The sequence below is a fragment of the Lathyrus oleraceus genome, chromosome 1 (assembly GCF_024323335.1).
Source record: "Lathyrus oleraceus cultivar Zhongwan6 chromosome 1, CAAS_Psat_ZW6_1.0, whole genome shotgun sequence".
NCBI lineage: Eukaryota > Viridiplantae > Streptophyta > Magnoliopsida > Fabales > Fabaceae > Lathyrus > Lathyrus oleraceus.
The window spans coordinates 147,204,032-147,217,803 of record NC_066579.1 but is presented as its reverse complement, the minus strand read 5'-3'; the positions used below and the strand labels follow the sequence as shown (position 1 = coordinate 147,217,803).

The following is a 13,772-nucleotide window of genomic DNA, read 5'->3' as shown; positions in this document are numbered from 1 at the left end:
CAATCGATTGTATGAATGGTGAAATCGATTTTACTCAAGTAAAAATTGATGTTTTTTAATTTTTAAAAGACTTAGCATAAAATGTCTTGATGCATAAATGTTTGGGAATATTTTAGTGAAGTAGAAGAGATGAAGATTTTTGAGCACCTAAAGCTTTATGTAAAATGAATTGACATTGAATACCTTTTTTCATGATCAAATTATATTTTACTTCAACATCCAATGACTTGAACAATGTTGATTTTTGATTTAGACATACTTCAACATTTTTCTTCTTTGATAAACTTTTGTTTTCATCAAAACTAAACCAGCATAGATGAGAAACATCTTCTTCACATCTCCACCAATGTTCTGAGTGCTTGCATATGTAATTCCCCTTGATGCTTTTGGAGACACAACCATTGATCCACCTGAATTTCTTGTGATTCATTACACACCAAATCCATTTAAAGATACATGTTATCATGTATAAGACATGGCATTAATTCCCTAATACTTTCAAAACAATAGTTCATAGTAAGGTTTAATCATTTGTAGATTTGGAAGTCAAACGAGTCAATTCAAGGGACAATTCATTCACCAACATAATCCATGGGAATGAGGTAGATCATAGATTATATGTTTATTTATTGTTGAAGTTCCTTAACTTAATTTTAAATTTGACTTTAGTCTCTTATTTAATAAATGTTACAACTTAGTCCCTTAACAACGACTTTCTTAGCCAACTTAATCATTTCCGTTAAATTGGATGAAAAAACATTAAACAAGCTGATGTGGCATGACAACGAGGCTTAACTTTCATTAGTAACTCAACAAGGGATTATGTTAATATTGTAAGCTCCATGTTTCTTCATTTTAACGTTGTCACTCGTTTTCCTGGGCTGCTATTCATCTTCTTCCATCATCCTTCTTCTTCCAAATTTCTTCGAGAATCCTCTTCATCCAAACCATCATCTTCATAATTTCTACTAAGATTTCAATGAATACCAGAACCTATTCAAAATCAAACAACCAAAGTTGTGGGACATTTAGATTTGTGGTCATAAGAAATAAGAGGAGGGATTGTTGGTTCCAAGAAGAGTGTATTATCCGTACTATTACAGATTTGAAATGTGAATGTTGAGAAAAAATTGGAGAAGGGATACAATTTTTCCTAGGGGGTAGGTGATGAATTGGTTGGTGGAAGGGATTTAAAGATTGAAAGGCAAAGGAAGAGAATATTGAAGTTGAAGAGTATTGAAAATTACAATGGTTTTTGGCATTATTAGTGTATGATTTAATTTAGTATTTTTAACCATGTATTTCAAATAGGGCAGTGCTCAAAACAATATGTAATTTGACGTTATGAAACTATGTAATTTCATTGTTGGTTAAATGAAATGAATTGATCAAAACAATGGTAAATATGGTATATAATATTGTAGCAACTTAGTTTTATCATTTCTGCTATAACAAAGGTGTTATGTGTTATAAAACATGGTCTATAATATTGCAGTAAAAAGAGTAAAATGTGGTATGTAATATTAAAAATGGGACTTAATTGAAACAATATAATTCATAAGGGACTATGTTGAAATCTAGATGATTACGTTTGATGCTCTAACCGAACTGCAAATACATTATCCATGTTACATCTTATTTATCAAAACCAGAATGTTATTTATAGTTTATCTTAAAGAAAACACAATCAAAATTCAAATAAAGGAAATAACAAAATTTTGTTTGCATTATCATAATAAGAATTAAGATCCTATTACATATGTGTTCATTAACACTAATACAAAATACCAAATTTTTTGTTCATTGACACTATACAAAAAAACAAATTTTGTGTTAAGCCGCACTAATACAAAAAGCCAAAAGTTACACAAACAATTTGTGTTCATTGACACTAGTACAAAAACATAGCAGACAAGTATATCACAATCGAGTGCTTCAGGTTGGGTTGTCTGACTTGGTGCAGGTTGACTTTCTTCAGGCTGAGTTGTCTAACTTAGTGCTGGGTTACTTGGTTCAGGCTAACTTGGTTTAAGCTGAGTTATCTGACTTGGTGCAGGCAGTATGCAAGTAGCTTTGTTGTTCCCCATCATGTGGGAACATACTGCACTTGATTCTAAAGTTAGCTCGTTTAAGTTGTGTCTCATCTCTTATGTTCTCTAATGCATCCCTAGTCATCTCCTTCTTTGGCATTCCTAGTTTTCTTTTGATTGGTGGTGGTTGTAAATCAACATACTCTATTTTCTCCCACGGAGTTTCCCCATTTACTGGATATATTATAGGTGCACACATTTCCTTATAACATTCCCTTTTGTTGAAATTAGGCATAAAATTTTCAATTTCCACTTGTTGAGCTTTCATGCAAGATATTGCATGAAAACATGGAAACCCTATCAGCGTCCATCCCCTACAATAGCTCTCCTTAGTTGACAAACTCACAATATACTTTTCTCCATTATATGAGATATGCCTAACCTCATAATCAAATTCACCTGCACGCATGTGTAAAACACAACAATAATCCAGCAATTCAGCTTCATAACTAAATGTAAAACACAATCCAAATGTAAAACAAGTCAGCATTCAATACCTTACAATCCAATTTTTTTGGCTTCACCTTCCACAATAGCAAATGCAATTGGCAAAATTTGGTAATTTGGATCCCTTCCAATTGCAGTAAGTATTTGTCCACTATAATACCCTTTTAATAAGAAGCCATGCAAACCTATTATAGGCCCGCACTTGAAAAAATTGTCCCTGCAAGCCTAAAAATAAATATACATCCTTTAAAAATATGGGCTCAACTGTCTCTCAGGATGCTTAATGATGTCCTCTCCACCTTGAAATGGTTGATTTGTAACTTTCACAGTTGAACCTTGATTTGACCTTAACAATTCATGTTCATAATCATGATTTTTTTTATCCTTCTCCCTGAAAGACCCATAACAAAGATCGATAGGCATTGTCTTTGCTCTGTATGCAATAATTTTTTTAATCCCCACATTCCATTTCTGTTGGGTCTTCTCCATGATATCAGTCAGTTTTAAACTAGGATTCTCCCTCACTTTGTTTTATATCTTACTACTGAGCTACTTAGATGTGAGGAAATTGACCTTGAAATCTCTACTACATGTATGGTTATCAATAATCTTTCTGAGCTGCCATGCGTCTTTATGTTTAATTCTTGTACAATATGCCTCCCATGGACACCTTTTCTTACATATCACTCTCATCCTCGTGTTGTCGTTTTTATTTAATTTCAAGTTCCTACCAGAGTGTATGACGTATGTCCTAATACCATCTTTGAAATCTTATTTAGTAGCAAAGTATATCCCTGATTCCCACGTTTAGTCATCCATCCTTTTAGGTATCTAGAAAGTTTTCCAATCTCCCTTACCAATATAATTATCTTTGCTATAATATTCTTCAAATAAATTCCCTAGTCCCTCATCTTCAATAGAGTTACAACTCAGTCCCTAATCAACCAAATTGGTCTCCTCACCTAGTCCCTCATCTTCCTCCATGTTACAGTTTAATCCCTCATCAACAGTAGCATCCATAACAATTTCAGCTTCAGTGGTCCCCTTATTCAAAATGTCTCTTTCATCCACAACAGTTTCAGCTTCAGTGGCCCCCTTATTCAAAATGTCTCATACATCCACCACAATTTCAGCTTGAGTGGTCCCCTTATCTAAAATGTCTCTTTCATCAACCACATTTTCAACTTCAATGGTCCTTTCTACATTATTCTTTCCTAATTCAATGTCAGCGGTACCTTCTTCAACAACATTAGGACCTACCACGTTGTATTATAGTGAGAGTATTAGTTCCTCAATGATGTCAGGTTGTAATATAGGATGAATAACATATAAATGCATTGTACCAGTCAGCACTGCAATTATCTTTATCCTCCTAGTTCCATTATCATCTTTCAACAAAACCATGCTATTAAACTCCATTTGATCGCAATACCAAAGGCTATTTATACTAGGATAACCTAAATCCTTTAACCCACTCAAAACTTCAAAGTAACTCAAAATATTAGGATCAACATCCCATGTTTCCTCTAACCCTTTATAACCTAATTTTGTGAACTCAACAAACTCACCCCTATGATGCACAATGCATTGAAAGCGACTTTCCATGACCTTAAAAAACAGCCTAATGAAATCTTATTAAAGAGGGATTCAAATTTAAAACTCATTATAGCCCCATAATGGTCCCTCAAGAATTAAAAGTGGAAGTTATAATCATGAAATCTTACTAAAGAGGAATTCAAATTTAAAACTCAAAGTGAACTACATTTTTTTATTAAGCTCTTAAAGAATAATCCATCTCTACAGCTAAAGGACCTACTAAATCAGCTAAAAACATTAAAAGTCGTACCCATAGTATTGGATGTCATGTTTTCAAGAGACATGAGTGATGATGAATTCAAAGAACAAGAATCTTTAAATGGTTTGGATGAAAATATAGAAACAAGGCATGTAGATCACCTATTCAAATAAAATTGCCAATATAGGACAACATACGTTAGTTGAGTGCTAACTAAGGCATAACAACATTTATAATGGATATGATCAAACACGAATGACATTCTATGATCAAACATTAATGACACTCTTTTGTTTAGAGCTATAATGATATGATTAGGCTTACTAAGGAATTGTCCAAGCATGAAATACCTATTAAGGAATGATAGATGCGACACAATAAATCCCCAAGAAGATTATATATACTTAGCCTTTAATATAAGCCATAAAAAGCTTCTTAAAACATGTTTTATTCGAACAACTAGATTTGTTACGTAGATGTCTAACATAGTTCCCATTAAGAAAAATGGACAAGTCAAAGTTTAAATGGGTTATCACGACCTGAACTTGGAGACCCGGGTGGATAAGTGTGGAATGTGAGTAGTCATCATGTTTGTCAATGTTGCATATAGTCATGTTATTCTCACTTTCGTGGATAAAGTTTCAGGTTATAATAAAATATTTGTAGTTGAAGACATTCACAATACAACATTCAGATGTACTGACACACTTCAGATATATGAATGGATTCTCATGTCTTTTAGATACGCAACAACATGAAGGTTTATTTTCATAATGTTCTTGATTGATTAAAGATCAAACAAGCTCCTAAAGGCTGGCGTGAGGAATTGAATTGGATTATCATCAAGTATCGGGGAAAGGGTGGAAAGCAGTCATTTTGAAGAGACAATTTATGAAACTTGGATTTATAGAAATAGTTGCTACTTTGAAAATAAGATTAGTAACAAAATTATATGTCCCAAAATTATTCACAATCATATGCTTGTGCTTTTGTTTGGACAGGATCGCCATTACTTTTGAATTTATTTAATAAAGTATTTTTATTGATTAAAAAATAAATAAATAAATAATAATAATAATAATAATAATAATATTAATGTAATAATGATGTATCAGTTTAACATAAATGGCACATACACAAAAGCTATGGAAGCAAGGCGTGGATTGCGGCAGGGTGACTCTATGTCTCCTTTATTGTTCGTAATTATGATGGAATACCTCAATAGATGCCTCAAGCGGTTGAAAAACAATCCAAATTTTAACTTTCACTCAAAGTGTGAAAAGTTAAATATCACAAATTTATGTTTTGCAGACGACTTATTGTTGTTTGCACGGGGAGATATGAAATCTGTAAGGCTGATGATGACTGCATATAATGTGTGTTTCTCTCTCAACAGGGCTGAAGTATAACTCTGCTAAATGTTGTATCTTCTTTGGGGGCGTGGACCAAACAGGAAGGAAAGATTTAAAGAATCTTACTGGTTTTGCTGAAGAAAATCTTTCTTTCCGCTATCTCGGGATTCCTATGTCCAGCAAACGTTTGAGTGCTCAGGCTTATGACAATTTAATTGATAAAATCAACCATTGGAGCTCGAGATTGCTTTCTTACGCAGGCAAGTTACTACTCGTAAAAAGCGTGACCTTTGCACTAACAAACTACTGGATGCAATGTTTGCCGATCCCAAAATGTGATTCATAAAAATAATGTTGCGTGTCGCGTATTCTTGTGGACTGGTAAAACAGGGAACAACCGCGAAAGTCAGGTTGCATGGAGCACGATTAGTATGCCTAAAAAGAATGGAGGACTGAATATAATTGACCTTGATATATGGAATACGGTAACTCTTCTCAAACTCCTATGGAATCTCAGTGACAAAGCTGACAGTTTATGGGAACAGTGGATTCACACGTATTATGTTAAAAATCAAAACATCATGGATATTGAAGGGACGACAAATGCTTCATGCATTGTAAAGGAAATTTTGAACCAAAGGGGATGTGTTAGAGGTAGAAGTTGGTGGGGGGATATGTTGCACCAGGACAGATTTAAAATGAGCAAGATTTACACGGAATTGCTAAGAGATGTGCCACAAGTTCCTTGGAAATCGTTGTTCTATGGAAACTTAGCACGACCAAGGGCGAAAATCAACCTCTGGTTGTCATGTAATGAGCGCCTTGGTACAAAATCAAGGCTATATCGCTTCGGGATGGTTGACAACCCCAAATGTTGTTTTTGTTCAGAGGAAGAGACTCAGTCCCATTTGTTGTTTGATTGTGTGGGAACTAAAGGTATTTGGATGAAGGTACTTGAGTGGTTACAAATCCAACACATTCCTAGTGGATGGACGCAAGAAATGAAATGGATTATTCAGAAAACTAAAGGTAAAGGGGCTCGTGCGAAAATCCTCAAACTTGCAACAACGAAAAGCATATATGAGATATGGAGGTATAGGAATGGTAAGTGTTTTGGGAACAATGTAAATGCACAGAAAACTTATGATACAATTATAGACAGTATAGTTTATAGAGATTGAGAAAATAGGAAATTGCGACCTTACGTAGCTAAGCTAATGCTTTAGGTCTCTTTTGTCTGTTGGATGTTTTTGAGCTGGATCCGCCTTGGATCGCTTTTGTTTCTCTTGTTTTTTGAATTAATCCAAGGTTTATTCTTGATTCAAAAATAAATAAAAATAATAATGTAATAAAGTAAAAATTAATAATTGTCCATTATAAAAAATGTCTAACTTTCACTTATACAACTCCACTTATTCCATTAACTTTCATTAAATTATAATTAATTAATCAATTAAACCACATATTATTATTATTATTATTTTATTATTAATTATATTAATGATTTATAGTTCTTTCAAAAAAAACTTCTTCAACCCACTAATTTATTTAACTCCCATTAAATTAGTTTTAAAATATTCGTTAATTTTAAGTTTCACTCAAAAAGGCTCATTTAATTAATTCACTACCACATTGATCTCTTTCCTACTCTAAAAATAATGTTTTAAAAATTGGACCGAACCGATTAGTCTAATCGGTTGGATCGAAAATCGGAGATGAATTCGCTTGGATTAATCTTTCAAAATCATTAGTGGGTCAAAATCGAAGTAAAATCAGATTGAATCATCCAAAACTATTCGAATCAAAGAACTGGAGCCAGTTTTGTAAAACCGTCTGGTTAATTTTTTTTATCAAATTAACCATTTTTTTATATATTTTTTTAGATTTTAATATGTCAATATCAAAACATTACATAAATTCTCCAATCACAAAAAATAATTTCATGTTTTTTTTACAATCATACAAATATCTAAATTTTGTTATTCCATTATAATTTTTCTTTCTACTATATCTCATCATCACACCATATCTTTTAAACATAATAATGATATCTAACTCAATATTGATTGTCGTTCAAATCAATACTGTTTGTTGTTGTCAATTTTATTTATCGTAGTTCATATAGTGACAAATTTCTATTCCATACAGTGACAAGTTTCTATTTCTTAAATTATTTATCAATAATTGAATAAACAAGTTATGATATTTACTTTCTCTTTCTATCTGCACCCTTTCTTTTATGTATTCTTTATTGTGTTTTGTTTTATAATAACTTAGATATTTATTCTCCTTCATCCTTCTCTTTATGGTTTTATATTTTTCTTTCTCATAATGTTTTCGGTCTTTTTTTTATGTATTTTGTTTTTCAGGAGTTAGCATGGCATCAATGAAGGATAGCATAGTTAAGATATTTTTCAAGAGAATAATATTCTTATGGTTATAACAATAATCCTTTAAACAAACACATCATTTCTTTTTTGATTTTTATTTTCTTCATTTTTTAATTTATTATTTTTACTAATTTTTTAATGTTTATTTTGATAGGTACAAACTTTGAATCATCACAAAATACATTTTATTGATAAATAGATTGTTGAAAAATTTGTGTTGTGATAGATGTCCGGTTAAAAGATTAATGAACTATTTATTGTCGCATGTAATGATTTCTTAACTTTATTGATGATTATTCTTGTTTTTCTTTCTCATTTCATCGTCAACTCATTTCAAGTTGTTCATTCTCTCTCTAATAACTATTATCATCTCTAACTCATTTATATCTTTTGACAAAAAAAAACTTATATTATTGCCTCATCTATGTTTATCGAATCTTATTTTTCTTTGTTTTTTAATTTATTACTTTTTGCTAATTTTTTGTTGTTTATTTTTGTAGGTATCAATTTTGAATCATCACAAAATGCATTTTATTGATAAACAAATTGTTGAAAAGGTTGTACTGTTATAGATATCGAGTTAAAAGATTAATTGATTGCTGTCACGTGTGATCATTTCTTAACTTTATTGCTTTATATAGGTTTATCATTCTTATTTCTCTTTTTTATTTCACCATAACTCATTTCATGTTGTTTATTCTCTCTCTAATAATTATTATCATTACTAACTCATTTTGTATCTCTTGATCAGGAAAAAAATCATTTTATATCTACTTAACCTCTTATCTATACTATAATCCATTCATTTTTTCACTAGATATCTCTAAATACAACTTCTCTTTTCAATGGATTTTTTCTTTTCATGTTCAAATAATTATAAAGTTAATACTTTTATCAATAATTTTTTTAATGGTCATTAAATACTTTTTTCTCTAATTTTTTAGAAAATCAATAAGTTAAAAACTAATGTTCTTTTGTTAATTTTTATGAAAATAATAACAATATCGTTTAATTAGACTTATATTTTAAAAAAGTAAACGTAATGCTATCATTTTTTCATACAAAAGGGTAATATATAACTTTTAAATTTCTAATTGTTTTTAAGAAAAAATTAATTTATTGAATATTATAGACACAAAAAATAAATCAAACTTATATTATAAAAGTCATATTTCATTTTAACCATTATTTTTAGTTTGAACTTTATATTATGAAATTCTAAAATCAAAATTTTATAGAATCTCAATTGTATGTTCAATCATAATATATTTTATTATAGCGCATGCATATATATATATATATATATATATATATATATATATATATATATATATATATATATATATATATATATATATATATATAAAGAAAATTAAATAAACAAAACTGAGGGATTCACGTCTAATTATCCTTATAATTCATAAAGTAGTTTTTTATTTTTTTTTTCCAAATTATTATCTTTTAATATTATAGACGTCTCTGTCTCTTCCAAAAATAACATTACACAAAAAATTTGAAATGTATTTGTACACATGCGTGTCTTTCACAAACACTTCACAAGTCTCTTATTTTTTCTCTCTCAATAGAACTTTTCCTATATAAAGCTAGCAATCAAGAGTAACAATAATTGCATATCCATTCATCAACCCAACCTCATCTAGCTTTAATGGATTTAGCGATAAGCAGCCTAATAAACACCACAGCAATTGCATTCCTAATTTTTCTAATTCCATTAGGTTTGATTCTACTTGGTCGTAGCAAGAAAAGAGAGGCGCCAATAGCCAAAGGTGCATGGCCAATACTTGGTCACCTCCCAATCTTTAATGGCAGCCAATCACCTCATAGAGTCTTAGGTGCCTTAGCTGATAAATATGGACCAATATTCACCATCAAACTTGGTTCTAAACATGCTTTAATCATCAACAATTGGGAAATGGCAAAAGAATGTTTCACTACCAACGACATGGCTCTTTCATCTCGTCCCAATCTTGTTGCCACACAACATTTGGCCTATAAAGGAGCCATGTTTGGATTTGCACCATATGGTCCTTATTGGCGCAATCTTCGCAAGATTGCAACTCTAGAGATTCTCACAAATCGTCGAGTCAAACAACAACAACATATTCGTGTTTCCGAAGTACAAACATCGATTAAAGAGCTCTTCGATGTTTGGTATAGTAAAAATAGTGAGTCTGATTCATCAAACTATGTGTTGGTGGATATGAAACAATGGTTTACACACTTAACATTCAACATGGTTCTTCGAATGGTTGTTGGGAAGAGATATTTTGGTGCAAGAACTAATGTTGATGAAGAAGAAGCTCAAAGAAGTGTGAAAGCTTTGAAGGATATGATGCATTTGTTTGGGGTCATCACTGTGGGAGACGTTATTCCTTGTTTGAAATTGTTTGATTTTGGTGGTCATGTGAAGGCAATGAAAGGAACTTTAAAGGAATTGGATGAAGTTTTAGGTGAGTGGTTGAAGGAGCGTCGCCATGAAAGGAGTTTGGGTGAGAAGGTTGATGGTGAAGATAAAGACATCATGGATGTGTTGCTTTCATTGCTTGATGGAAAAACAATTGAAGGGTTTGATTGTGATACCATAATCAAAGCCACAATATTGGTATGTCTTCTAATCTTTTCCAATTCACACATAAATGTATAAAGAAAGTTGATGCATTTAGTTCAAAATTTTGAACAAACATAAAAATAAAAAGATCAAATTTAATTTAAATTTAAAATTGAAATACTATTTGCTATTAGATATGGTATGTGGTAAGGAGTGAGATATGGGCCATTTTTGTTTCTCCACTTTTTTTTTATATGTGGGTGTTAAAAATTTAATCTTTATCTACTTTAGATATTTATTAGTTTTTTCCTTGTCTTGCATCCGTCCATTCTTGTATTTAAAATCAAAAATTTTAAATATCACATTTATTATAATTAAAATAATATAATCAAAGACATCTTAAATTTTTGAAAATTTTATATCTAGATTAATCATGATTTAACCATAACAAAATAGTTAAAGATCTTATTTAACTATATTTTAACATTAATAAAAGTTTTATAAAATCCTATTTAAATATAATTTGATGTGATACATTTTAGACTATGTCAAACACGGTTCTGAATATAATAATAATAATAAAACAATAATAAAATAAAATCATACTAATCATATTTTTATCAAAATAAAATTGAAAATTCATAATATTTAATTAAATTAATAAATATCTATTAAAAAATATAAAAATAAATATTTTACCAATAAAATGGTTATGAGACAGATATCAACACTTCCTTGCCTTTAAATAATACAGAAAAACTCATTTTCCTTTCGAGTAGGGTCGGGAGGTTTTGAATTATTGTCATATAAATATGATATTAACATTGTCTCAAACAAAAAATATTGGATAAATTAAATAATTTGTAAACAAAAAATTATTGATAAAGATGTAGTTAATATATTTTCAATTGTTTATAAAAATTTGTCAATTTAAAAAAAATAAAAATCATTGAATACAAAATTAAAACAAAAAAATGAGTCACATAAACGATAATCTATTAGTAAAACCGAAAGTTAAATATATTTAATGTATTTCTATAAGAAATTCAAAACCAAAAATGAGAAGCGAATTTCTTACATAGAAAATATTTTATCATTCAACTATAACAAATTTGTTAATATGAACCTTTTAAAAAAAATAGTTCAAGTATGTACTATTGAAATTAACTTGAAACAACATGAAACTTAATATTATTTTAAATAAATAACAATATGAGACTAAATTATTCCAATCATTAAACTATAACAATTTAAAGCATACATTGACAATTTAATACAAAATGATAAGAAATTTGAGGCAAAACTCTTCCAAACACATTTTTTTATTAAAAAAAAATTAGAACATAATATCTAGGTTAAGAAAAACCATGCTCCTTTTGTAAAGATTTGAATTTTGTGAATATTTCAATGAAATCTTAATTTGTGCAAATAAAATTCTAGTTTGATTCATTTATTTATTTATATATATCTTAGTTTTATTTAAACAAGTATTTAGACAACTCTTTATGAAAATATGAACATATAGTAAAATATTTGCATTTAATTTGCAGACAATATTTTCTGGAGGAACTGACACAAGTAGTGTTACCCTCATATGGGCACTATGTTTACTATTGAAAAATCCTCTTGCAATGAAAAAAGCTAAAGAAGAACTTGACACTCATATTGGTAAAGAAAGACATGTAAATGAATTAGATATAAGTAAGTTGTCATACATTCAAGCTATAGTCAAAGAATCTTTAAGATTGTATCCCGCCGCACCTCTATCCGGACCTCACGAGTTCTCTATGGATTGTTCCGTAGCTGGTTATCATGTTAAAAAAGGAACTCGATTAATAACAAATCTTTGGAAGATCCACACAGATCCTAATGTTTGGCCAAATCCGTTAGAGTTTAAACCAGAAAGATTTCTTACTACTCATAAAGATGTTGATGTTAAAGGTAATCATTTTGAGTTATTACCATTTGGAAGTGGTAGAAGGATGTGTCCTGGAATATCTTTTGGACTTCAAATGGTGCATTATGCTCTAGCTAGCTTTTTACATTCATTTGATATCTTAAATCCAACAACATCTGAACTTGTTGATATGACTGGAAAGTTTGGATTAACAAATACTAAAGCTACTCCACTTGAAGTTCTTGTTAAACCATGTTTGTCTTTTAATTGTTATGAAATCATGTAAGTTTGTGTTGATTGATGATATAATAGTTTGGTGTGTATACAAACAAAGTATTTATAATTTAAGATATTAGGACAAATAGTTTTATTGTTTTGTGTATTTTATTATAATCCTCATGTTAAAAGAATATTCGATAAACAAAATATTGTAATATCCAAATAGTATATATATATATATATATATATATATATATATATATATATATATATATATATATATATATATATATATATATATATATATATATATATATATATATATATATATATATATATATATATATATATATATATATATATATATGTGTGTGTGAGAGAGAGAAGTCTAATGACTAGATTTTCTCTTCTTAAAGGTTGATATAAATAAGAATTGAATGAAATGGAAGACCTAAGAGAGAAAGCTAATGCAAGATCTCCTTGTATTCATAAAATGAATTCATTACATTATTGAGAAAATGATTGATTTTAAAATAGACAAGTTAGCACTGGAGTGAAGTTAGTTCCACTTCCTAATTCTTTAACTAACTCTCCATTTATATAACTAACTTTACTTATTAACTTTTGATTAGGTTATCTCTAATATTTTCCCACAAACTCGTTGAAATTGAAGTTAAGCAACCTTGAGTTTGGACCTAAATTCATGGAAAAGACTAGTTCGGAGCGGTTTAATAAGAACATCTACTATTTGTACATAATCAGGAACATGCCGAATTTATAGCTTGCTTGCTACCACTCTTTCACAAACAAAGTGAATATTAAACTCTATGTTGTTTGTCCTAGTATGTATAATAGGTTTATGAGAAAGCATGATTACACAGGGATTATCACATAGAAATTTAGGTACAAAAAGAATTTATTATGCAGATCTGATAAAAGTGATTCAAGCTACACCAATTCAGCGGCTGCTTAAGTAGGGCTTGATACTCTACTTTAGTTTTCAATTATTCTAT

The 13,772-nt window shown here is 29.7% G+C and overlaps 1 protein-coding gene across 2 annotated transcripts; it reads left to right on the top strand.

The window, feature by feature from the left end:
• The first annotated feature begins 9,631 nt into the window (after window positions 1-9,631).
• LOC127122935 (cytochrome P450 82A3) lies at window positions 9,632-12,910 on the top strand. 2 transcript variants are annotated; one of them, XM_051053211.1, is made up of 3 exons: window positions 9,632-10,697; window positions 12,194-12,344; window positions 12,447-12,910. In XM_051053211.1, the coding sequence occupies exons 1-3, from the start codon at window positions 9,741-9,743 to the stop codon at window positions 12,824-12,826; spliced, it is 1,488 nt and encodes a 495-aa protein (XP_050909168.1). In that variant the 5' UTR covers window positions 9,632-9,740; the 3' UTR covers window positions 12,827-12,910. The 2 variants fall into 2 exon arrangements, with proteins under 2 accessions (XP_050909168.1, XP_050909165.1); XM_051053208.1 differs by having other exon boundaries at window positions 9,633-10,697; window positions 12,194-12,910.
• Window positions 12,911-13,772: the final 862 nt, after the last annotated feature.

Excerpts from the sequence above, each read along its gene's own strand:
- LOC127122935 (XM_051053208.1), top strand. The coding sequence starts at position 9,741 with ATGGATTTAGCGATAAGCAGCCTAATAAACACCACAGCAATTGCATTC. Across the intron at positions 10,698-12,193 it reads TAATCAAAGCCACAATATTG|ACAATATTTTCTGGAGGAAC; the intron begins GTATGTCTTCTA and ends TTTAATTTGCAG.